This window comes from Chinchilla lanigera, unplaced genomic scaffold (genome assembly GCF_000276665.1).
Source record: "Chinchilla lanigera isolate Chin_1 unplaced genomic scaffold, ChiLan1.0 scaffold00061, whole genome shotgun sequence".
Taxonomy (NCBI): Eukaryota; Metazoa; Chordata; class Mammalia; order Rodentia; family Chinchillidae; genus Chinchilla; species Chinchilla lanigera.
The window spans coordinates 1,990,941-2,018,833 of NW_004955462.1; the positions used below are offsets into that span (position 1 = coordinate 1,990,941).

The following is a 27,893-nucleotide window of genomic DNA, read 5'->3' on the forward strand; positions in this document are numbered from 1 at the left end:
TTCTACTATCTACTTTGGAGAGCAGTAGAAGCATGTGGTAATGACCGTGCATCTCACACCTCCTTGTATCTAGGCCTCAGGCAGTCTCCTGCCACACTGACCGTGGCTTGGCCAGGAGATCTCTTCACCAGTGGGACCTTAGCGGATCCAATGAAAGCAGAAGCTTCAAAAGTGCTCACAGGCTGGATACTGTGTTCTCTTCTGCTTTCCAGAACCCCGAGACGCTTGCTTGTATGGGCAGCTTACTAAAGAATGAAACATCACAACAAAAACAATTTCTCCCAGCTGAGCTCCCCAAAACAACCAAATCCCCGCCAAGCTGCCAGACTGCGAAAGTCCACCATGCTAGCCCAGACCAGCATGAAGCTGACCACAGAATTATGGGAATGAATGCTTGTTGTTTTCAGCCATTAATGATTTGGGAATTGTAAGAAGAGGTGTGCATCCATACACTTAGTCTGACATAAAGAATTACTGAAAATATAAGCTCTGATTATCCAGTTCTCTCAGATTTTCTCTACCCTAGAAATTAGAATACTTTATGTTTCTGCACAGGCCTTCTGGTATGTTTCATAAAATGAAAATTCTGTACTGATGTGGATTTGAATCCAGGATGCACAATTTACTCCTATTGGTTCTTTGGCAAATTCTCTAAATTTTCTGGGCCATAATTTTATTTTCATAAAATTAATATAATACCACCAAGTTCATGGTATTGGAGATAATGTATATCAAAAGCCAAATACAGTATCTGGTACACTTCTTCATTAATCAGGAGGTATCATCATCATGCACATAAATCAATCTTAAAATGAAGAGGCTGAAGCAGTTAGTCTCTGCAGCTGTGTTTCTACACCCTTACCTCTCACTACTGGACACAGAAAATTTGTCAGTATGTCTCAGTGGAGCAAGAGTGGCTGGAAGTGAAATACAGGTAATTTTGATGCTCTGAATGATTTCTAGATATTTCTTCTGTTGTTCATCACACCCCTTAGCATTTCTAAACTAGAAATTTTTCTTTCCAATACAAACAAAAAAGTTAAGCATAAGAATTAATTATACTTGGTGCCGTTCAGTTAATATTTATTTGTGGGGGTGCTGGGGATTTAGCTCAGCAGCACAGCGCCTGCCTGGCAAGCGCAAGGTCGTGAGTTCGATTCCCGGTATCGGAAAAACAAACAAACAAAAAAAAAAAGACACTTTATTAGGGGCTGGGGATTTAGCTCAGCGGCAAAAGCGCCTGCCTGGCAAGCGCAAGGTCATGAGTTGGGTTCCTGGTACCGGAGAAAAACCAAAAAAATTTTTAAAAAAAATTTTAAAAAAATATTTATTTGTGGGGCTATGGGTAGCAAATCATAAGAAAATATAACTGAACAATTATTGGGCAGCTTTGGACAAGTTGCAGTTGTCCAACTAAGTAGAAATATTTAACTCTGCCAGGCATACAGCTCAGTGGCACATCGCCTGCCTGGCAAGGGCAAGGTCCTGAGTTCGATTCTCAGTTTAAAAAAAAAAAAAAAAAAAACCTAAAAAAAGAAATACTTAGCACCAGTGGAATGCTTTCACATCCTCTCAAAACATCCAGAATGGCTTTCAAAGCTATAGCATATGGAGAGCTTCTTGAATAGCCAAAGCACCTTGAATCCTTTGTGTCCAGCCCACTGAGCCTGCATAATACAGAGGTTCATGTGACCCCCACATTGACCATCAGCGTGCTAATGCAAATATGCTCATTTAAGATAAAAGAATAAAATGATTTTGAACACAGCAACAGAAAGAAAGAAATCCTCTTTCGTGACTAAGTGCTCACCTATATAGGTTCCACTGTTGTTACCAGCATAGTCAGCATCCTCTGGATGGAGTGTAAAAGCATACAGAACAAAAGCCAAGAAATAAAGCAGAACAGTTAGAAGCCCAGCCACAGATGCAAAAAATAAATCACTTAAAATAATCATGTAAAGCACAGCATAGAACAGCCCTCACAGTGCACTCTTAAACATAAAACGTTATGTTTTATATTTAAGTTTCAGTATTTGGAAACATCATGCAGGATTATTTTCAACCTCTTTCAGAGGTTTCTTGATGTAGTTGAGAAAATGATAAAACATTTGTCTGAAATGTTTATGCTTTTACAGGTATGAAAATTGTAACACTTGGATGCTCAAAGTAAATTTACTTTTGTAAATCAGGGCCTTTGATAATATGTAAAATACAGCACTAATTTGGTTTACTGGATTAGACAAAAATGGTTAAGGCTAAAACACATCCTTCCTATTAATTGTAATTCCATGTTGGGAAAGAATAAAGAGCTATTTCTATTTTTATTTTTAAAAATAAAACATTTAAAAGTAAACAGTGTATTCTTATTTGGGGAATTAAATGCACATTGGGCTCTGCATATTTTAAAAACTTAACGTGAGTAGTGGAATACTTATTATTTTTAGTCTTTAAAATTCACATGATCCAGCACTTGGGAGGCTGACACAGGAAGATCGCTGTGAGTTTGAGGCCAGCCTGGGCTACAAGGTGAGTTCAAGGACAGCCTGAACTGCATAGCAACACCCTGTCTCAAAAGGACCAAAAAAAAAAAAAAAAAAAAAAACAAACAACCACATGAACACAACTCTAGAATAACAGACTCTGTAGAAATCAAACAATTTAGAGGGGTTGTGGGTGTAGCTCAGTTGTAGAGCACTTAACTAGAACATGGGTTTCATTGCAGCATCGCAAATTTTTTAAAAAACTAGATGCTTCTTACATTTACCTTATTCAAGATAAGTCACTATATGTGAATAACATGACTTTCTTCATTCACTTTTGAGACTACTGAGATTATATTCTGTATTTCTTCCATATGAAGCCAAAAAAATAAAAGTATATTCCTTTGGAAAACAAAGTCCAAAGTTCAACAGCCATGGATTTTGGTACTGAAATGTCAGGATGATAGCTTAAATGTACAACAGAATTCTCTTTCTTACACTGCTTGATGTACTTGATATAATCCTACACTTATGTGCAATGAACATAATTACTAGACTATGCAGGGAAACTTTTATACATATACCTTTAATTTCCTCTGAGAAGCACAAAGAAAATGAGAAAAGAAATGGTTAAATAGACAAAAAATACAATTAAAGTAAGAAGATATTACATACAAGAAAAAAAATCCACCTACCACACTCAACTGTTTCCTCATCTTAGAAAAGCCAAAGGGGAAAAAACACACACAAACGTATTTTAAATGTTTCAAAATTATTTAGTCAATAAATAATAGAATTTCAGACTGCACTACAGTTTTAGTCTAAAAAGAATGTGTAAATTTTATAAAAACACAAGGTCATCATATAGCTTATTAAACAACCAAATGGGAAAAAAAGATAACCAGAAAAAAATCCTAAGCAGTTTTTTTAAATACCTTGAATAAGGGAATTTTATCTATTTTCTTAGATTGGTTTTATTTGTAAGTCAAGGTGTTAAAGAAATTTAATGATAACAAAATGAAAAAGGATTTTAGAAAAAACAAATCTTGCACTTATTTTAAAATGTCTAAACATGTAAATTTAATAATATCCCAACCATGATGTACGTATCAAATGAGTCAGCCAGAAAGTTTTATTTTCATTGTCTATATTATTTGATAAAAGATATTTTAAAAAGGAATTCTAAACAGCTCTTAAATTGCTAACAGAGAAGCACTGAAAAGTTAAATCTGAGTAGGAGATTCACTTTCAAGTAAAGGGCAGGAAAAAGTATTAGCAACATATCAGAAGCAAAATCTAACCACAAGTCAAGGTAGAATAAATTTTGCAATGTGATCTTATAGAGCACAGAGAACTGATTAGAACAGTTTCCCCACTCACTTACTGACCCATGCATAGAATGATTCAGGGAAAGTGAGTGCTATTGTACTTTCATTTTTCAGATACCTATGGGTCTTCAAACTGTTGGTTCTACTTGACCAGGATTAGCAGATATGGAAAGCAAATCATGGTTCAGGCTCGTGTTACAATTTGCTAAGTTTTTATTTATGCCTGTTAGTACCTCTGGCATGCCATGAGCATCTAACACAAATGATCAGAAGACAAAAAGTGAGCTACGTGTTATAGGTTAGCCAAGCCAGGCATCTAGGCATGATGGAAATAATATAGGCAGTGCTTACAACTGATCACTATAAATCTCATGTACTTGGCTATAAAGTAGATTATGAAACATGTATGTTTTTGATAGTAATAATAAAATACATGGAATGAAGTAAATATTGTGCCTTTGATTAAAGACTCAGTGTCATGGTAATCAGATGATGAAAGCCATATCACAGACAAACAAAATTAGAACACCAATATTAGCCTACAATAAAACACTAATTTTTATTACATAGAGTATGTATATTTACTACACTAATTAAAGGACATGAATATGCTATAAAAATTCAAAAAAGAATATTTCTTCATGCAATTAAGGAAGAAAGAAATGGTATTTTCCAGCATGATAAAACCATACACATATATCCAAGAGCAAGTTCATTAAGGACATCAAGGTGGCAAAGCACAGGAGCAGATTCCCTTAGAATTATCAAGTTTGACAGAAGTGGAAAAATATACAGAATTGATCTCAGAAGAGAACCAGGATGATAACTGCAAGACCTTTCCTATGTGCAAGGCACTGTTCTATGCACATGAAATACATCAAGGTATTCACAGTAATTCATCAACTCTATGAGGCCAGTCCTACTATCACCACTTTATCGATGGGAAAGCACTTGTTGAGTGGGCCAGCCAGTCTGGCTCCAGACTCCGAGTGTTTAACTACAATAACATATTACCACACCAAAATAATTTTGTGAATTCTCAAGACTTGGGCTAAAGTGTGCAATCAGGGAAGAGCCAAGAACATCATGTTTCTTCTGACCCTTCCATCTCCTGCCATCACTTCCCAACACTTCTTCCCCCTGCCTTTTCTCTGCAGCTTCAACATCCCAGTGTGTCTGTCCTGACAGGTGTTCCTGGGGAGGGCCAGCCCTGTCCCTGACTTTATCAGAGTCGAGGGTCTATGAGCTTCAGGACAGAAAAGCAGGGTAAGAAAGCCATAAATGCACAGAGGAGAGACTATGAGGGACCAAAGAGTCAAATGTGCTATCTCACAGCAGGGCTGGATGGCACTCATGCCTAGCTGTGATGAGCATCGCTTGACAGAGCCTCATCCGCTGATGCTTCTGAGTGGCCTGCCTACTACCTGACAAGTGAGGCAGTCTTGTCTACATTGCTATGATATAGGTGAAGTGGAATTGCTTTCCTGTATCTCCTCTCACTGTCATATCACAGTGTTCCCTACACTCTGCAATAATCCATGTCAAACCATTAACCAACTCTTACCTACATGGCACTGGGACCGCAGACAAAATCCAAGAGACAATATGACTCAGCACTCTTTAAATTATAGAAATCTACTCTGAGAGTGCTTCAGAACCAACACTGTTAGGTGTGCAAAGAGAATACAGTTTACTGAGACTACAAGCGCCAGCCATCCAGTGATGTGGCAATGAGATGAGAAATTTACAACTCAGTTCATTTGCACATCTTTCCATGCAAACCCAGAGCCTTCGAGTCTTCCACAGTGAGTATCAGTGTGCTATAGTCAGGAGGCCCACAGCACAAGTTTGGTCTCCAGTGTAGGCTGTGGTAAGAGGCGGGCCTGGCAGGAAGTCTTCTGGTCATGGGGATCGGAAGGAAATGGTGGAACCTGACACCTTCCTCTTTCTCTTTTTTATGTCCCAGCAATATGAGGGTTTTGCTCCTCAGCATGTTCCCAGCCATGATGTGCGGCCCTGTTACTAGTCAAATAAAGCAACAAGACCAACTGATCATGACTGGAGCCTCTAAAATTATGAGCCATAATACACTTTTTCTTTTGATAAATTGATTATCTCAGGTATTTGTTAAGGTAAAGGAAAAAATAACATACAGGGAAAAATGCCTTTAAGTATTTTTTAACATTCTAGTTATCTTCTCAAAAGAGTTAAAAGACATCTTATTACAGTAATACAAGCAAACTCATGTTTATAGCAGCACAATCCCACGTTTATAGCAGCATATATGTCCATCACTAGATGAATGAATAAAGACAATGTAGTATTTACACACAGTGAAGTGCTATATGCCATAAAGAAGGACAAACTTGAGACATTTGTGGCAAGATGGATGCACCTTGTTAAGTGAAATAAATCAGACACGCAAGCTTAAGTATCACATGGTTTCTCTTATATGAGAATTCTAAAATATAAGGAGCAAAAGAAAAGGTAGAGAAGAGGAAGTAGGAAGATAGGTCTTTTGCAGATGGAAAGCAGATCATGAGATGGGGGAAGTGGGGAGGAAGGGCAGGGGCAGGCGATGAAAAAAGGGATGAAGATGGAATCTAAACATTATGTCTGCTTGCACAAAAACTCCCCACCAATATTATGAAAATGTTTGATCAAGTTTTAGATATACAGGGCTGGGGATTTAGCTCAGCGGCAAAGCGCCTGCCTGGCAAGCGCAAGGTTGTGAGTTCAGTTCCTGGTACCAGAGGGGGGAAAAAAAAAAGTTTCAGATATACAAAACCAATTTTAACAACATAAAGCAATCTGTTCATTTTTCAATTAAGTCTATGTATGAACACACTACATAAACATTACTGAAGGTTCCAGGAGAGGAATGTACTCAGCTTGAAAAGCTTTATTACAACAACCTGTGGAGTCCTGTCATGCATTGTTTTTAAATGGGTGACCTTCAAAAACACAGGTGCCATGTACAGTGAATTCATACTTTTACTGGGTATTTATTTTGTTGAAGATTGTGATCTTCAATCCGCAATGCTGTCTTTGAATGACCCAGGTTATACCTTGCTTGAATGAGCACCCTTTCTGCATCTTTATCTGAATGATAGCAATCACATTTGGTTAAAACAAATTGTAAAGCAAAATACTTCGGGTTTTTATGTTTTATGTTTTAAAAGGTCAAAAGCTGTGAATTCTTTTTTCTTTTTTGACAAGAATTTCACAAAAGCCATTTTGGAAAAGAAAAATTTCAAATGAAGATTATGCAACCTGCTATAGTAAAATGTTCAGATATTTAACAAATAAGGAAATTAATCATGGAAAATAAAAATCATATTTGAATATTTTGTAGCAAAATACAGTATATGAACAAAAGCTTTTTCTACAGTCTTTATGAAGACCATAGCGGATTCAAAGGTAAATTACATCCTATTAAAGTTAAACAGGAAGCCAATTCTCTTTTTCAATTTTTAAATTTTTTTTTTATTTTGGGGGGAGGGGCACTGGGAATTGAACTCGGGACCTCATGCTTGACAGGCAGGCACTTGCACCACTGAGCTAAATCCCCAGCCCAGGAAGACAATTCTTAACTCATATACATAGGTTAATATAGAAAAGGAACAAGCTATTTCAAATAAATTCATATTTCTTTCTTAAAGGTTAGGTGGTATCATATGCTTTACACATACAAACTATAAAAGTAAATTACAGTACTTCAAGAAAAGCAAGTTGCCAGGTTTCCATCATGAAAAAATACTCTCATGTGCTACCTGAGCACAGCATAAGATTTGCTACAGGGTCTGTTCGTCTGTGTGACTGATACAAATCCATATGTGGCAACCTACAATTCAGTGATGGAGGAAAAGATGATAAATTCCTATGTTTTTATTAAAATTTTTTTTGTTAATAAAAGGACGAGAGAGAAGGAATCACTCCCCTATCAAACTTTCAAGATTTAAGAATATTTTCACTTTAAGAGCTCATGTTTTAGTTTTTAGGAATGTTTGCTTTTCAGAAACAAATGACTTTCTTTGAGCAGCCTTTCTGGCTCCGTAATTAGGTATACCAAGAGTCTTCGGAGGCGAAAATAATCAAGCATCAAAGATGAGTACCAAATTTACACTTAAAGAGTTTTGTGTAAGCTTTTTGAAAGCGTGAAGAAGTTGTTATTATCTTTTTTTTTTTTTCCAGTACCGGGAATCGAACTCACGACCTCATGCTTGCCAAGCAAGTGCTGTGCCGCTGAGCTAAATCCCCAGCCCCCGAGGTTGTTATTATCATGTCTCCTGATTTTATTTACTTGGGAACCAGGAATCAGAGTTCTAATACAAATATAATGCAAAGTGATGGACCTGGAATGTCTTTTTGCCTTCCATATTGATATTAACTGAACTTCTGTATTTCCAGATTCATCTTCCATGAACTTTTTTTTTTGAAAACTTCAATTATGATGATACACTTATGAATCAAATACTGAGTAAAATCATAGTAATATAAGCAAGCATGTACTGGCAAAATTTAATAGGCTAACTCATTATTCTGCTGAATCCAGTGCTTACAATATCCTCCCAAACTTGTAAGGAAACTTGTAAAATTTAGTGAAGAAATTTTTCATTATTGCATTTCTTCATAAAATTATAAATCCAAGATGAAAGATTATCCTTTCTGAAATTTAACATTAAATCAAGAACTTTTTTTAAAACCAATCTTAGGTATCATGTAACATGAATTTCCTATTCCAAAAATCTAAGTACCAATGTTCAAATGTAAGACATAGTTGAATAAGATGGCCTTTATAAGATACAACTACAGGTAAAGAATCACTGTTAAATTCATATGTTAAAGTGCTTTAAATGCCATTAAAAATGTTCAGAACTAATACAATGATTTCTGAACAGCTTTTAAGTTTCTGTGACAATCAAAGGAATTTGAATTCTTGGAGAGTAAAGACATTAGCTTTCTATAAATTTCATACATACATTGTCTTTCAGAACTAGGACAAGGTTTCTATGTACTGAAGATTTATTTGGATAATCCTGGCCAGTCTTCTTTGAAAATATATAACATCTGTGTATGAAAAAAATTAGTACATCTTTCAGTAAATTGAAATCTAGTTTTTAAAAGGAGCAAGAGAAAAAAAGAAAAGAAGGAATATCAGTAAACATTTCTGAATGGTGTTCAACAGGAAAAAAATACTTAAAATGAAGACATTTCAGTAAAGATAAACCCTGAAATAAATATTTCTTAGATCCAAATACCGAAGTAGTAACACAAAAAGAAAATTATGAAGGCCAGGGATGTGAGGCACAATGCCTGCCTGACAAATGCAAGGTCTTGAGTTGGATTCCCAGTACCCCGCAAAAAAAGGAAATTATGCAAATCAACACACAAAATACCTTTATTGCAACTTTAATGCACGCACACACACACACATACACACACATATATCCTCATATTAAAGTTCACAAACATCAATACCAAATACAGATTGGGAGCACTATTTAAAAAGATAAGCTATCACTTTTACATAACTCTTCTACGAAATATATGCATTTATTAAAAATATTAAATAAAAATTCATGATTACATCAAATTATCAATTTCTAAGTTGTCTACGACTCAGGAAATATGAGTACAGATTCAGATTTGAGGATAGTCACATTTACTCCATTTTCAGAGACATAGTTTATGGCATATGCAGCACATTTGGTATTAGAACAGCAGAAGCCCAGCCTGAGGCTCCCTCCAAGACCAAGGCAGGTGGAGGGATGTCTAAAGGTTTCTTTCAGCTAGAGATTTACCAGTGAAAAGCCGCCATACTTAAAACAACACAACACTAACCGTTAAGCTTTCCGATGCCTTAGAGCACCACATGCATATGACAAGTGTTTTTCCCTTCTGCGTAGACTTAATGAAGCAAGAACAAGCAGGCTTTTGAATCAGTGCTCCACATTAAGTACTGGCTTGCTGAGAGATTTATACTTAACTGCAGTTTGGCTCTCTTAACTATGTGATTCCTAGGCTATAAGCTTCTACCAACTGACAGAAATAACAGGAGTTGTGAAAAATGCAACAATACTAAAAACAGATGTTGGTGTAAAATTCCAGGGCCATTTATTTGTTCATTCTGTTTTTTAATGCACAAAATCTCTGCTTAACACAAAGTAGGGGCTTTTAAAAAATTCTTAAAGTAGCTAGAACCATGAAACATTTGGGGAGACGAAGTAGAAATTGATGAGGTGGAGACTGGAGAAGGCGAGAGGTAGGAAGAAAGGAAAGTAGAAAGAAGAGTAAGGGGAAAGAAAAAATAATGCACCTAAATCCATGCTGTTTTTCAGTATTTCCGTTTTCTTACTCTCATTTTCTTTCAATTTAATCTGGTGATAACTCCAAACAGATGGAATAAACACCAGAGTTACTATGATCTGTGGAAAAGAAAGGAATAAAGCAGCACAACTGTTCTTAGGCACAAATGCTTTTGTGTCTAAGAAAGTGGTGGATTGTGTTCCCCTAATCTTCACCAAGACATGCCTTACCCAAACAAAACCTCTTGGCTTTGGAGAAAGAAAAGAGTAGCATTTTTTTTGGTTATATTTACAAAGTGCCTAAACTTGGAAATCAAGAGAGAGATAGTTTTTTGTTACTTTTTTAAAGAATGAGTCATGGGTTTATTATAAACATCTCCCCAGTCATCCTTTTCTTCCAAAGAGTTACATTAATATTCCTACTGCAGATTTCTTACGTGTTTCATTCTTGAGAAATGAGGACCCAGAAGCAAGAGAATACAATCCCTTCTTCCACGAGCACCTGCTTTAATAGTCAAAAATAAACAGCAGGATTTGGTTACTCTGCATTCTTATTAACAAACTTACATGATTTCCTGTTGGAAATTTTCAGGGGCTGAACCAGTATTTCTGGTCGTTTCAGGGCCAGTCTCCTGGGGGAATAAAAGGTCAATAAGCCTATCAATTTTCAGTACTGGTTTAAGGTTAATGCAGCAGTAAAATATTAAAAATTTTTTAAAAATCTTGAAAGCTGGGGGTTGAGAGATGAGAATAATAAATCTGCTCAAATTAAGAGATAAATTTTCTTTTGAAATTTTTGGAAATTCTATGTGCCCCCTCAAATTACTGCTCTTTTTCTCTCTTTCACCCCAATACAGATTCTAATATTAATGTGCTGTTTTCCATTTGCTTCATAACAAAAACCCAAGATGACCTGGTACTGTCATATTATTTTTGGTCATTATTCATACCTAGTTAGACAAAACAGAAACCCAAACCCACGGGATAATGAATTCTAAGGCAGGCTTTTAGGGCTTATTTTATCACAACCATACCGGAATGGTATTTTGCAGAGAACAAAAGGTCAGCTGAAGACAGGCCAGTGCTCTGTGCCAACCACTCACCTTTCCTGGAAGTGCTTTGAGGGAATCAAGCCTGCTCTGGGGTTGGCGTCCCCTTCGTGCTTCGCCTGCCACCAGGTTGCATCATCCTGGCTCATGATCTGGAGAATATCTCCCCTTTTGAAAGAAAGCCCAGCTTCCTTACATGGAATCGCCTTGTCCTCGTTAGGATCGTAGTCAAAAAGGGCTCTGAGAAACATCTGGAAGAAAGGTTCATTGAAGAATGAATGTAAAAAATAAATGTGAAATGGTCTACATTCTTGCAACTTAGATTGAAGAAATAATTACTTTAAAAACTAGAATGTGTGTCTATGTGTTAGATGAAAAAAATCGTACTCCCCACACACAAAAGATATTTTTAAGAAATTATTACCTTGCCTTCTTTAGATGGAGTCTCCTCCTTGATGCTGGGAATAATCTTAAACGTAATTGCTCCCTGAGACTGAGCCTGGTATCAGATGAAAGAAAAAGATGTTAGGAATCTGGAGCCAAGGAAAATAAGATAAAATACCTAGGAAGCTAAAAATTTACAAGCTAAAGATTACAACTCTTTGACTAAACTGAGGAAACTATTTTTGTAAAAATTCTGGTAATATGAAAAAGCTTTAAAAGTTTGTCAAGTAAGTTAAAAAACATTAAATTCACTTTTACTCACTCCCTGTGCACTTTTAATATGTCAAAGAATATACTGTCATCCATGTCAACTCAAAATAGGAATATAAAATATGAACAGAGCCTTAAATACATAAAATATTAAATGACTAGAATAAATAATGTAAAAAAGTTCAGGTTTTGTAATATTTATAATATTATGATATTTAAGTGCCAGCATCCATGCTTTTTGAGATAAAATATCTATACTGTCAGTACTATGATTATAAATACATGATTCAGTTAGTGCAATGCCCATCAGAATAAAAAAGAAACATTTCATATCTGATATATTCTAGTTAGTGAATAAAATATCAACATAAGTCTTTTCAACTTTTAATGAATACGTGTCTGTTGTAAATTAACTAACTTTTTAAAGTCTGACTATACCCTATAACTATAAAAATTGTCTTCTATGTATAGTATCTATCATTTGCAAATAATTTAACTTCTTCCTTTGCTACCTTTATTCCTTTTATTTCTCTCACTTGTCTAATTGCTCTGGCTAATGTTTGCAGAACTATATTGAATAGGACTGTTGATAGTGGATATCCTTGTCTTGTTCCTGATTTTAGAGTGAAAGCTTTCAGTTTTGGGTCAGCTAGTATGTTGCTGGCTATTGGTTTGTCATACCTGGCTTTTATCAGATTGAGGTAAAGACAATCTAATCCAATTTTCTGTAGGATTTTTATTAAGAAAGACTTTTGGATTTTATCAAAAGCTTTTTCTGCATCTATTGAGATGATCATGTGATTTTTGTCTTTGGCTCTGTTGATACGGTGTATTACATGTGTTGCTTTGTGCTCGATGAACCTTCCCTGCATTCCTGGGATAAATCCCACTTGGTCATGGTGTATAATCTTCTTGATGATTTGAGCCATTCTGTTTGCTAGTATTTTATTGAGTATTTTAGCATCTATGTTCATTAGGGAGATTGGCCTGTAGTTCTCTTTTTTGGTTGGGTCTTTCTCTGGTTTTGGTATCAGGGTAATACTTGTCTCCAGGACTGAGATAGACAGCATTGCTTCCCTTTCAAGTTCATTACAGAGTTTGAGCAGCATTGGCATTAAATCAGCTCTAAATTTCTTGTAGAATTCAGCACTGAATCCATCAAGACCTGAGCTTTTCTTTGTTGGTAAGGTTTTAATTATGTTTTCAATTTCATTAACTGATAATGAGTTATTCTGGATTTTTATATCTTCTTGATTCAACTTTGGTAATTCATGTTTCTAGAAATCTGTCCATTGCTTCTATGTTTTCCATCCTATGCAAGTAAAGATTTTCAAAGCAGGTACTGATGATCATCTGATTTTCCAAAGGATCTATAGTAATTTCACCCTTTTCATTCCTCATTGCATGAATTGGAGTTTTTTCTTTTCCTTTTTGATAAAGTTGGCCAGGGGTTTATCAATTTTATTTATTCTTTCAAACAACCAATTATTCGATTCACTAATTCTTTGCAATGTTTTCTTAGTCTCCATTGTGTTAATTTCTGCTCTGACCTTTACAGTTTCCTCCCTTCTATGGGCTTTGAGCTTGACTCACTCTTCTTTTAGAAGTTTGAGGTGCAGCATTCAGTTGTTTAATTGTGCTCGTTCTGTTTTCCTGATGTAAGAACTCACCACACTTACCCTCTTAGGACTGCTTTCATTGTGTCCCACAGGTTCTAGTATGCTGCATTTGCATTTTCATTTCATTGTAGGCTTTGTTCAATTTCTTCTTTAATTTGATCTGTGACCCACTGGTTGTTCAGGAGGGTGTTATTTAATTTCCATGTGTTTATGGAGTTTCTGTGGTTTCTTCTGCCATTGATTTCCAATTTCATTGCACTATGGTCAGATAATATCCATGGGATAATTTCAATTCCTTTGCATTTACTTAAGAATGTTCTATTGGCTACTACATGGTCTATTTTAGAGAACATCCTATGTGCAGCTGAGAAGAATGTATTCTGATTTTGTTGGGTGGAAAACTAAGTAAAAGTATACTAAGTCCATTTGTTCACAGGTTTGGTTCAGCTCTGTTATTTCTTTGCTGGTTTTCTGTCTAGTTGATCTCTTTGTGGCAATGTGGTATTAAGGTCCCCCATTACAATTGTGTTATTGATTGACTTTTCATCTTGATTAATATTTGTCTTGCATAGTTGTGTGCTCCCATATTTGGTACATATATACTTATGATTGTTATCTCTTCCTCTTGAATTTTTCCCCTAACAAACAGTGACCTTACCTCTTTTGATCATTCTTGATTTGAAGTTCACATTGTCTGCAAACAGAATAGCTACCACTTTTTTCTGGACTCCTGTTGCATGAAGTATTGTTTTCCATCCTTTGACTTTCAGCCCATGAGTTTCTTTTTTAGCTAAATATGTTTCTTGTATACACCATATTGTTGGATCTTGTTTCTTGATCCATTCTGCCAATCTGTTTCTTTTGATTGATGAACTGAGGCCATTTACATTGATAGTTACAACTGATATGTATTGGCTTATCTTTGTCATGTCTTTTTCCTGCTGTTATCCCCTGCATTTTGCCTCTGTTCAACTGCTTGCCCTGCCTGATGGTTTCTTTCCGATTTTCTTGGAATTGTAGTCATTTTTATCTCTATCTAGAATATCTTTCAGGACTCTTTGTAGGATTAGTTTGATGCTCATGAATTCCTTCAGTTGTTCTTTGTCATGGAAGTATCTTATTTCTCCATTAATTTTGAAAGATAGTTTTGCAGGGTGTATCAATCTGGGTTAGAAGTTATTTTCTTTCAAGACAAATATTTTACTTTAAGCTCTTCTTGAGTTCAGCATTTGTGTTGACAAGTCAGCCATGATTCTAATAGGCCTGCCTTTATAGGGGACTTGGGTTTTTTCTCCAACAGCTTTGGGTTTTTTTTTTCCCAGTACTGGAAATTGAACTCACAACCTTGCGCTTGCCAGGCAGGTGCTGTGACGCTGAGCTAAATCCCCAGCCCCTCTCCAACAGCTTTGAATATTCTGTTTCTGTGCTGATTTATGGGACATAAAGATTTATTTTGGTCATATCTGTTTGGAGTTCTATATGCCTCACTTAACTCTATGTCAGATTGTGTTCCCATGCTTGGGAAATTTTCTGCTATTACTTCTACAAATAATCTTTTTATGCCATTTGTGTTGACTCCTACTTTTTTACTGACACCTATCAATCTTATATTGTTTTGCTTTTCATTGTCTTGCAGCTGTTGAATTGTTATTTCCTGGTCCCTTGTTATTTTTAAGAGATCTTTCCTTTTGTGATCACTAGCCACAATCCTATCTTCAAAGTCTGAAAGCCTATCTTCAGTTTCACTCAAGTAGTTTGCCAGTTTTCAATGGAGTTTTTAATCTGCTGGATAGCTCTTTCAATCTTTTTCATGCATTCTAATTCTTTCCTGTATTATTCATTCAAGGTTTCTATAATTTTTCTATGCTCCTCTATTTTTTTATCTATATCTTTTCTAGATATGCTGCACAATTCCTTCATTATGGTTGTCATTTCTTTTTTTACTTGAGAGATTATTTCTGATATGATTTCCTCTATAGCCTCATGGATTTGTTTCTTTACTTCAGCTGCTAACATTTCAGAAACTTCAGGTGTGTGTCTTCTACTTTTTTCTATATCGATGTCTCCTGGAATTGTTCTGCATGGGCTACAAGTCTGATATTACATTTTGCTTCTTTGTCTTGTCATTTTCTGTCTCAAAAAAATTTTTTATTTTGTTTTCTGTGATGATCCTTGTCAGTTTTTGTAGTAGGCACCTATATCTCTAGTATCAAGGCCTCTCTAGGAAAAGTCTGTTCTTTAGGGATGTCTTCTGTGTGTAGGAGGTTCTTGGTTTGTGTCTGTCCCAAGAACCTATCTTCCCAATTGATTAAGAGTGAGATATCTATTTGGCTCAGTCCCCAGTCATTTGGTGCTGGTCTGTGGTGACATTATTACTCCAGAGCTTCCCAGTACTGTTACAGAAAGGAGAACAACTGATGACAGCAGATATAACATCCTAGCTAAAGTATTACAATTAGCAGTTACAATAGCATTGAGCACAATTTGGAAATTGACAAACTGTGGTAACTATTGATTTTGTATTTAGAACACTGGAGCAAAGTCTATAGTATACAACAGAACTGATCATAAATTAAAGAGTTTGTACACAAGGTGTTTCCCCTTGGTAGAGTGATTCTACCCTGTGGGAGAGAAATTTAGGGATGATAGTGTATAAAACAAAGACAATTGCAAAAGAAGTAGAAGCAAAGCTGGAGGACAAAGGATGATCACACAACATATACTAATTTTTATAAAGAGATCTGTTTTTCCATGCTCATATCTTTTTATTGCGGTATGTTTATGATTTGAGGCATTAAAGAGAACATTTCTATTTTATCCTTACAAATGAACTTAAAAATTACTATTGTTCAGGTCTAAAATAATTCAAGTTTTAATTTCATAAGACATCTAAATTAGTTTCCCTATTTGCATACCTAGAATTGACAGTCTGCAGTATGGCTATGTCAGTTACAGGGGACAAAGACAAATCAGTCATCAAGAACAATGCAGATGCTATCTATTAATATCTATTTTTGTTCAGGTTGTGACCTGTCCCTAATTCTTTATATATATTACCTCATTAATACTTAAACATGTCAGTAAAATATTTACCTCTCTCATTTCATTTTATAAATAAAAACATTAAGGCACAAGCAAATTAAAGTGTTTCCTAAGGCCCACAGCAATGAAGTGATAGTATCTGGGATCTGAATCCTGTCCTACAACCCCATATATTTCAAACCAAGTCAGAAAAAACTGCAATTTTATTTCATTGCAACTTTATAATAAATATACAGCTTACCAAAATCTGTATTATTTCCTCAGGTCTTTTATCTTCAACTGGTATTCCATTCACTTCTCTAAGTTCATCACCAACATGAATAAGACCTATGAAATACAAAATTTGCTATAACAGCACTGTCACACAAAATAAACTGCAATTTGCAAATGTTTCTCTCAATTAAATCACCATTAATTCCCTTGGAAGAGTTAAGAATTGGAAAGACCTTCACATTTCTCAGCCTTCAGGTTCCACGCTTCTCCACCACAAAGAACCAATGCAATACAAGAATGCTTTTAAAAATTATAACACTATGTTTGTCTTTTTCTAGAAATATATGTTACTAACATCTTATGAGATAATTTTTTTTAAAAGTTGCATGCTCTTAGCAGTAGTTTTCAAATCAGGAACACTGAAACAGGTCTTAACATAACTTTACAAGCCTATGTGCATTGAGACCAGTGAGATTTATCTAGCATGTATTTATGTAGGTTCCCAAATTTCAAAACAGAAAAATATCTTATGACTTGTTTTGGTGTATTATACCCAGAGATATTTTAAAACTTATATTGGAAGTGTCATAAAACCCAACACAACTTATATCAACTTAATGACTATTTAAACCTCACCACTTCTATGCGCAGCCCCTCCTCTCATGACTCTAGCTACAACGATTGCCCCAGTCTGTTCATCCTTCTTAATGGTGGCTCCCTTTGAAGGAAAAAAAGAGAAAAGAGCTATGAGTAAATGTGCATACTGTGCAGTAGAAAGGCAGCAGGGAAGAAAGGACATTCAGCTGGAAAAAGTACAATGACAAAATAATTAAAGGAATAAGATAGGAGGAACAGACTTCATGTTATCTGTCACACAAATACACCTTTCTAAATACAGAAAATTCTATCTACACAGCATCTAAGTGCTTTAGCACAACATAAAGACATATATAATTACCTTTTCAAAACTGTGGGAAATAAAAATATCTTCTTTCAATTATAAGAATATCTTGAATTAGTTGTGTTAGAATGGTGTTTGCTCTTACCCTTTTAAAGCACTTTCTCATTTTGTTTTACCCTCATAATACCTCATAAAGAAGATTGACTAGTGATGGTTATATGAATAGACAAAAGATTATATAAATCAGAGCTAAGGCCACGGCATGAGCAGGGATCTTGCTCAATGGCATAGCACGTGCCTAACGTGCTTGGGACTCTGGTTTCCATTCCTGGCATTTCTAGTTCTATGATTCTTCTCTTACAGTAAGCTGTTATAGTAAAGGAGCTCAATAATAACAATAAAGAAAAAAGAAAAATATTAAAACCTGGAAATTAGTTGTATATGTTGCTCAATTAAATCAAAAAGATCTGTCACTCCAGGTTTTTAATGAACCTGAGTTCAGATTGTACCTCACACAAATAGCGCTAATCCTTTGACTTAAGATTTACAAACAATCTCAAAAAGAATCCAAAATTCTTCATTTACAGATACCCAGAGGCAAATTAACTGAATGCTGCTTTACAAGAATAACAGGCACCCTGGCAAATACAAGGCCCTGAGTTCAATTTCCGGTACCCAAAGGGGAAAAAAAAAAAAAAGAATAACAGGCACAAATGGTTCGCCTTTGCACGGCTTTCCATCCAAGAAATAGGCATTGGTTTAGAAAAGCCACACCACATTGCATCAGAAGGCTGAAAAGTCTACATTTTTTTTTTTTTTCCCAGCACTGGGGATGGAACTCAGGTCCCTGCATGTGCTAAGGAGTTACTCTACCATTGAGCCACAACCTTGTAGTCCTTCAAAAGGTATGCTTTAAGTCATGGCAGAAATCATTCTAAAGAAGAATTTTTCTTAAGTTTGTCAATAAGCACAAATATATTATTAAAGAAAAAATATGAAAACAGTATGAATCGGTTTATAAGTATTCTTTATCTCTAATAACTATCAGATATATCTAATAATAATAGTAAAAATAAAAAATTAATGGAACGGGGGCTGGGGATTTAGCTCAGCGGCAAAGCACCTGCCTGGCAAGCGCAAGGTCGTGAGTTCAGTTCCTGGTACCGGAGAAAAAAAACAAAAAAAAAAAAAAAAAAAAATTAATGGAACGCTTGTGTGACATTTTTCCTTAACTACGTGTGCTTGAATGAGCCTCTCTCCTGAGCAATGAACCACAGCTCCACCAACGGCTGGTATTTTCCTTATTTAAGTGGATAATTTAAGGCCACAATGAGTGGAGATATAATATTGTTGATACAACTATTAGTTTAATCAAACCAACTTTCCTTCTTTCAGAATATAACTCAAACTGCCCACCAAAATATGCTAAATGGCAGAAAAGTTTAATAACCTAAGTTTACTTATCTATTCTAAAGATAAGAAACTGAATCTCAAATGACCATAATTTGCCTAAGATTTGACAATTAGTATATAGTAAAATTGGGACCTGTCTGAGATAGTCTGACCAGATAATCTTAATTTGCATTCAATATTGCTCACTCTATACATTTCAATAAACTTCTCTTCATAAGTTGATTTTGCCTGCAGGTTTGCAAGTTCACTGTGGCTTGTCTTCCCTTCTTGCATGTGCAAATCACCTATCAAGGGGTGAAAATCATTTTACAGCTTCTAAGGCTATGAAAAGGCAGGCAGTTGCCACCTTGGCCTCATAAAACACTTCCTGTCTGTGAATGCAGCTGCCACATGCAAATCCTAACCACAGCCATGCTGTGGGGAAGCCCAAGCTAGTTAAGAGATACCACCTCACGATCATCATGCCTAACCAGTCCCAACTTCACAGCTTCCAGTCCAGGCATCAGCTGTGTGAACACAAGGACCCTTGGATGACTGCAGTCTCAGCTACCAGCATCTGAGTGCATGCACCAGGGACTGCAAGTGGTAACCTTCCAGCCAAGCTCACCACCCTGCACACCTGTGAAATGTAATTATGTACTGTTTTAGCCCCAATATTTGGATTATAAACACATCATGTTCATAACAGAAAACTAAGTAACTGGAACAAATCTCTCTCTTTCCACTATGCAATAGTACTTTACTGGTTTTCAGTATAGAACCACAAGTTTCTTGTGCTTAGAGTTAGTCCCTCTGATTTTTTCTATGATTCAAAAAAATAGATAAATGTTTATTGAGAACTGATTATAAGCCAGACAGGATTCGAAAGACTTGTAACACACTGGTGAACAAAACTTCTGCCTCTTTATGGAGCTTGTAATCTAATGAGGGAGAGAGATAATAGACAAGAGATGAAATCATTATACATATTATCTTCTCTATTAGAATGCAGTAAGCACTCTGGAGGTAGGCAGAGGTAAGAGGACAGTAAGGAGGTCAGGATGCCACAGCAAGTGGAGGGGAGATAATGTGAAGACACGAGTCTCATTAAGATGACGACATCTCAATAAAGAAAGACTGGAAAGAAGTAACAGTGACAGTGTTAGCCAAAGGGGAAAAAAGCAGAAACAGTAGGTGCCAAGGAGAATCTGTGAATGGAAAAAATGTTCAAGGAACAGCAGAGAGTGCAGCTGCAGCAGAGTGAAAGGAGAAGCAGTAGAAGATGAGGCCAGGCAGGGTCAGGGAGCTGTGTTATGCAGCATTCTGCAGACCATGTGAGGGGGGATACTGGATTGGGCTCAGGAGGAGAAAGGGAGAATGTGCATGGCTGTGAGCAGCAGTACCTACTGTACTAGGGGTAAAGGAATCCAAAATGGTCAAGATATGCCATATATGTGTATCAATTCTCCAAAATGAATGTAACCATTATGTATTATAAACATACACTAATTAAAAAACAATCAGCAAGGGCTCAAGCAATGAAAGAAACTGGGTCATTACAATTATCCTGGAGACAGATGATGGTGGCTTAGATCTGAGTGGCAGGAATAGAGATAATAAAAAGCACTGTGGATGTGTTTTTCGTAGAGCTAAAGGGATTTCCTAATGAATTGGCTATGGGATGTGAAAGAGAAGGATCAATTGCTCTTTTGGGCTGAGCAACTGGAGGGACTGAATTGCCATCAATTAAAATGGTATGGGTGGAACAGGTTTGTGATCAAAGATCAGGAGTGTATTTTTGGACATGTGAACACCGAGATTTCTATTAGACATCCAAATGCAGATACTGAGTAGAAGGATGGATTATACAAATTTAAAGGTCAAGAGAAAGCTCTGGAAAAGAAATAGTCTTGGGAGTCATTGGCACAAAGATGTTTTGTAATACCATGGGCAGAATGAAGTCATTTCTATAAAGTGTAAAGAAGAGTCCTCCAACACTTAAGGGTTATTTTGCTATAGATACAGACCCTGATAGAAAAGGCTTGCCACCGACTGATCCCACTTCTGTTGGAGGGTAAACTTGGGCCTGAGAAACAATTTCACTTTCTATAGGATACTGCCATTAGCTTCAATCAGCATTTTGAACCCTTTCTTCTTGTGCAGTGGCAAACAGAAACACTGAAATGTCACCCAGAATTTGGAAGCAGATTTATTTAACATCGACGGACCTAATCAGAATTCATTCTGAAAGTATCAGGCCTCAATGTCTGGTAGTTTAGGGATTATACGAAGCCTCCAAGTGGGAAGTACAGAAGCAGAGTATTTGGCAGTTATCGACTGGTTACATCTTATGTCATTATTACCATCTGGCCCAAGAGAAAACGACATCATACATGTTGCAAGTATGCAAGTTCAAACTCCAGGCAAGCTCAGTTACAGGAAGCACACAAGCTCAGGGTGGAGCAAGCTAGCAGCTGCGGGAACCAAGTGCTTAAAATAACGTACAGGTTCAGGGTAAGGTCAGTCAGATAGGGGTAACATGTACTTGGCACTGGTGGAAGACAGGAAGACAAATCTGTTCAGGGGAGTAGTTAGGTGCAGGCTGGCATAGGACCCCAGAAATAAAAATGTAACTCTCTATTTTCCTCTTCACTTGAAGACCTCTATATACAAATTGCTTTCCATACCCCTATTATTACAATGTATTACCAGTACAACGTATGTGTAGGAAAGATCAAACTCAATAGTATGCAGCATAATATATGACCCTGGACAGAAATTGTAAACTCTATGCCATAATCTGCAAATGTAAATGAATTAAAGTGGAATATAATATTCTGAAAAATTACACTTTTTTGCATAATTATTTTAAATTTATTGTATGCTACTTTGATGAAAATAGAATACTGAGCATTTCAGTTAGATTGAGAGATTAAAATTCTGGTTATAGGGGCTGGGGATTTAGCTCAGCGGCAAAAGCGCCTGCCTGGCAAGTACAAGGTCGTGAGTTCGGTTCCCGGTACCGGAGAAAAACCAAAAAAAAAAAAAAAATTCTGGTTATATTCTTGTTCACTGTTAACTTTGTAAAGTGGTTTATAAAGGAAGACTGCTAGCACAAATTATCATGATTTTCTTAAATAAAAGTTTTATCTCCTACAAACCACCAAGGTCTCCTTAAGCAGGCAGCACAGCAATTACAGGTTAAGATTTTGAAATAAGTATTTACCAAGTGTGCAATAAGAACATCTCAAGCACTTTTTATAATCAAGACTCCCAAGTCTCACCAAAAACCTCCTGGTGTAATAGATCTTTTGGGACAGAGCTCAGAAATATCTATTGTTAGTAAGTACCTCAGGTCATTCTTATAATACCAAAATTTGAAAACTACTGTTCTCAAAAAATCAAGAGAACAAGAAACAATAAAAATAGTACCACAATCCACTCAGTAACTAACAGAATCTTAGTTTCTTCACTTGCTTAAATCTCAATTTTCTGGACAAAACAAATATAAACTGCTCCAGAGTCACACAGGAGGAGGTAGGATACCTCTGCTCTTCATATTTTGACTGATGTTTTTCCCCTCTTCTCTTGGCTGTTTTATCCATCCTTCCCTTTGAACTAACTCTTTTCTTCTCCATTGCCAAATACCTGCATGATCTGTGCTGTCACCTGTTCTCCTGGGTAATCATTCTCTCTTTGCATAACAGCAGTCTAGATTCTAGCTTTATCATTTTGTGCAACATTTATATGATACCTCACAGCTTATAAAGCACTTCAAATACATTCTATCTCAGTTCATTTTCAAAGTACCCTTGAAGAGGGCATCTCCCGAGCTTCTTATGAGGATACCAAGCCTGAGAGGTAAATGACCCACTGTGAGAGGAGAACAAATAAGTGACAAAATCTCTCCTCACACAGGTCACCAAGTGCAAGCCTGCTACTCATGATCCATGTCACCACACTGCACCCAGGTCTAATAGACAAGCGTACTCAGTGGTAACCTATCCCTCAGTTGCCAGTATTTATGTCCTTTCCTCATGAATCATTTGCCAACAGTTTCCTGACCAGCCTGGCTTCCTTCACTTTGCCTATTTCTGTTCTTTACTACTTGAACTCCTTTACCTGCATGCCTGACTCTTTAATCTGCCCTTTTGCTTTGCCATATAATAGCTCCTCCAGTAACTTCTCCAATCTGACAAGTATCATATGACAAATAATATTTAGCATAAATCATTTCTACTTTTCTGTGTAATACATGTTTTAAACTTTGAATTTATTCACCCAATAATCTTACCTTACTTTTATAAAACTGTCAAAGTGAAAACAATATGGCAATTATACATTTAGATGAGAAAAAAGCTCAAGACAAGTAATTTTCCTTACTGGATTTTATTAAAAATGGCATTTAAAATGTTAATACTTTTTTTAAAGAAAAGAATACACAATAAATAACCTTGGGAATTTCTTTAACCTAGTTAAAGGCTCTTATCCCGTAGGAAGTTGGGGTTTTTTGTTTGTCTGTTTTAAATACAGCTTCTGAAACATAAAACATGAAATCACATTGTTTGGCTAAGAAAATAAAGAATCACTAAAATATTTTATTTAAATAAGAAAGTCAAAAATCCTCATGGTGACTTTAAATTGCAGTAAATATAGAAAACTAAAGCTTGAGTTTAAAGAAGTTATCTGCATATGTTTGGTGGGAAAAAATGTTACCAATTTACTTTTAAATAATAAACACAAAACCAGAAAAAACAATTTAAATAACATAAAGATAAGTAAGTAAGCAGAATGGCAATTATAGATAGAGTAAAATACATAGACCTCAACCAGGCGTGGTAGGGCAGGCCTGTAATCCTACCTCAAGAGGATAGTCATGCTTGGAGGCCAGCCTGAGCTGCATAAGTGAGTTCAAGGCTAGCCTGCACTATATAGTGAGACCTTATCTCAAACAAATAAACAAACAAAGGAACATGTAGACCTAACATTTTCAATACCTCCTCATTTGGGCATAAATAGAAAGGAAAATGTTACTAACTAGGGTGGAGTTCAAAGTTGCTAAATTGTACCATACTATACTGTAAGAAACTGAAAAATTTGAGAAATGCTTAAACTATCTCCTGAATATACAAATATTACAAATCTGGAAAACATTTTCGTACTCAAGAGAAATATTCTTTTTTTAAGCAATTTATCACTGGAAGTGATCTTTTAAGGAAATTCTTCGTTTTTATCCCCTGCATTTTCCTCTAACTGAAAGCCAGTACTTCTAATCTCCCAAATAAAAACCTGCTGTGCTACTTTGTGACCTCTCTCTGCTTGTCCTTTTCATTCAAGATTTATCTGGTCACTTCAAATCCAACTTACAAGTAACTCTTGCCGTTACTCTAGTTCACACCTTAAATACACTATAATACATAGTAAGAAAAGAAGGACAATAGATGAATAATTACCACCTCCTTGAACTTTGTTTCTATTGTTCCATGCTTTTTAGCAAAAGGGTATATAGTATATTCAGTAAGAAACTATGACAAATTATTTTATACTGTTCACTGGATTTCTTTCATATGTAAAAGAAATAGCAGATTGAACTAAAACTTCTGAGCAGGCAGTTTGAAGGGTCATAAAGACAAATGCTGATGACTCTCTAAATGTCAGCTCACCAAACTAACACCTCCAAAACTAGGAAAAACTAGTAAAACTAAGATTGATCAATGCAATTATTACTAATGAATTACTGAACTCGTCAACTGAATCAGTCTTTCCATTACCTCCATGAGAAGTGAATCTATCAAAACTACAAAACAAAACCTTGCTTGATATATGCATAGAACCTACAAAGAATTAGTCACTCTATGATGACATGCTCTGGAGTCAGTTTTCTCTACACCTCTACATCCAATTACTAAGCATATGACAAGAATAAAAGTCAAGAGATATGTAGGTTACCACTACAGAGCTCTAGCCATGGACTAAAAGCAGGTGCTTCACAACATGAAAGTAAAGAATCTGAACCAGGAACACAAGAAGCCCTAGGATGTCCATGAATGAGCATCAGAAACTCGATAAATGTCCTCAAGCAATAGAGGACAATGTAAGCTATCTATGTTTTTTATGGGTATGAAAATTCAATCCATTTATCAGTGCATCTAAGGAGCCCTTAAGACAAGAAGATAAAAAACTATCAAAGGAGAAGAGTACAAAAGACACAATATGATACAAAGAAAAAAACCTAGTATTTGAAGGTAAAGAATTAAGTTTACATCTTAGTTCTACTGAGCTGCTTTACTTCCTTGAACACAAGTTTTTTCTAGATTGTAAAATCGGAAAATTATACCAACTATGAGGATAAAATATATGTGAAGTTCTTACTTTACATAGTGCACAGCGTGCTACCATCTGTTATATTATCAAAAGCTACTTGCTTCGAGGACACAAAAATGCATTCATTGCAATAAATTGGACATGACACATTTTAAATCGACTGCTAGACTATGCAACTTAAATTATTTTTCTTTTGAACACAGCTTCATAAAATATGGACTGGCCCTGTCAAATAAGCACAAATGAGTGGCTTAATCCGAGTTTGTTATTTTACAGTTCTGAGGGTCAAAAAGCCACAGGGGTTTCACAGAGTTAAAGACAAGGAAGGCCATCTCGCCTTCTGGAGGCTCCAGGAGAGAACCAGGCCTCCTTGCTTTTCATGATTCCATGACTCATCACCACGTCTGTCACCCCGACCTCTGCTCTTGTCATCACATGTCCATCTCTCCCTCTAACCCTACTGCTTACTCTCTCTCTCACTTTTCTAAGAACTTGTTGGTTACATTGGATAATCCAGTACAACCTCCTCATCTCAAGACCTTAGTCACAGAAAGTCCATCTTGCTGTGTAAGGTGATACATTCACAGGATCTGGGCAAAGGAACACATGTCTAGTGGCAGAGGTCATTGTTTTACCCCTCACACAACCTTCACATAGGTCAACACTATGAATTCTGGCGTAAAAATAAATGATTATATGATGATTATATTTACATTTTGAAATATCGGACACTTGACCAAATAATTTGTTTTACTTTAAAATTAATCAACAATTTCTTTTAGTTACACCATTTAATTTCAAATTACCCATACTTGGTGCATGTTATATTTTTTAATAAATATCAATAGCTCATTGTTTTCAAAATTATTGCTATTAGTAATCAATAGGATGCTTGCTATTTTATTTGACTTCATTCTAATTTTCCCAAATCATGTTTTTTAGACAGAAATGTTTCATTTACCTCAAAGTTTGAGGAGGACACAGAGGAAGCCTATTTTAAAAGCAAGAAAAATTGGTATGTGCCCATCCAATTTGCTGGTATCGCAACAGCTACTCATACCTTAACATGAAATGTGGACCAGACTTACCAGCGGTTCTCTATTCTTGACCAGGCGGATTATTTTTACAGAGTCTTCCTCATCATCAATATCATCAGGCATAGCAGGCAACACGGGATCGTAATTCTTCTGAGCCACAGTGTCATGCACAGAGAGCAGAGCCTATAAAGTACAAAGATTCAGGAAAATATTAAGCAAATATGAAACCCCCCACACCTGAGACTATAAAGAAAATCAAAACTGCATTACAATTTTGTCATTACAATGACAATAAAGCAATGACATGCAAAGAAGTCTCCACAGAAGAAGTTGAAAGTGTAACGTGCAGAGCTGCAAAAAGCCACTCTACAAGGTAGCACTTCCATCTCCAAAGCCACTGGTGCATGAAAACAATCAGAGCAGCTCTGCTCTAGCTCCCTAGTTCCTGGCTTTATCCTTAGGACTATGGCAGCTGGAGACAGGGTGGAGGGGTGGTTACTTTTCAGAGAGGGAGAAAATGAGGCTATGGATACACTGTCAATGAGCCAGAAGGAGTGTAGAAAACACACTATGTGATTCTTTTGTTTTCTCACTTTAATATTTTGTGAAATAGGCATGTATAGAAGAATGAGAGTATTTATAGTCATTACTAGTAATGTACAGAGGTAACATCCTTCAAAACACGGACATCTTGTCCTTAAGGATCAAAGATGGGGAAAATATTGGAATTTTGCATGTCACTACTATTTTACGTGAGTGAGTTTTAGACTTTCCACTACCTGTTTCCTGACCAGAAGCACCACTATCCATGTCAGAAACCTAAAAATCATCATGAAACCTCTTGTCTCACCCACCTTCCTAATATCCCACCCATGTACCCCAAAGTATACTAAGTTAAATCTACTCCAAAAATATACTAAAATTTGTTTTCTTCTCTCTAATCTACAGAAGATCAGCAAACCATGCTACTTATTTTTGTAAATAACTATTCTTGAAACATAGTGACATTTATTCATATATTGTCTTGGTTGCTTTCATGCTATCATGGCAAAGCTGAGTAGCTGCAACCAATCACTTTTTACCTAAAAAGCTAGCAGTTTCCAGGTCTCTATCACTGATGCCATTATTTCTACTTGGAGTACTTCAGTGATCTCTAATTGGTTTGGCTGCATTCACTCTGGCCTATTTTCAAATTCATGATTCATATGGTAGTAAAGGTGATTACCTTAAGATTGAAACCCTTATAAAGCTGCCCCCAAGACTGGGGAGAACATCAAACTCTTTAACATCCTCTGATAAGTCTTGCACACCCTCTCAACCTTTACCACTTTCTTCACTCAATTTAAATAATTATTTCTCTTTGAAGCTTGGCCAGAATAGCCAAAATGAAAGTAGGTCCCAGGCCAAGGATGTAGTTCAGTGGCACAGCACCTGACTGGCAAGAGTAAGGTCCTGAGTTCAATTCCTAGTACCAAAAAAAAGAAAAAATAAGTAGGTCCCTATATTTCTTGATCTCAGCATCTTGTCCTTTGCTGAGATAAATGCT

The 27,893-nt window shown here is 36.1% G+C and overlaps 1 protein-coding gene across 2 annotated transcripts in view; it reads right to left on the minus strand.

Annotated features, from left to right (window-relative positions):
- The window catches only part of Mpp7 (membrane protein, palmitoylated 7 (MAGUK p55 subfamily member 7)), a 221,110-nt gene that overhangs the window by 57,577 nt on the left and 135,640 nt on the right, over positions 1 to 27,893 (minus strand). For both annotated transcript variants that reach the window (XM_005398108.2, XM_005398109.2), the window contains exons 6-11: positions 26,399 to 26,530; positions 17,330 to 17,411; positions 16,722 to 16,807; positions 11,590 to 11,664; positions 11,220 to 11,416; positions 10,684 to 10,748 (exon numbers count right to left, since the gene is read on the minus strand). In XM_005398108.2, the coding sequence (XP_005398165.1) occupies positions 10,684 to 10,748; positions 11,220 to 11,416; positions 11,590 to 11,664; positions 16,722 to 16,807; positions 17,330 to 17,411; positions 26,399 to 26,530 (637 nt within the window). The remainder of the gene's footprint in view (positions 1 to 10,683; positions 10,749 to 11,219; positions 11,417 to 11,589; positions 11,665 to 16,721; positions 16,808 to 17,329; positions 17,412 to 26,398; positions 26,531 to 27,893) is intronic.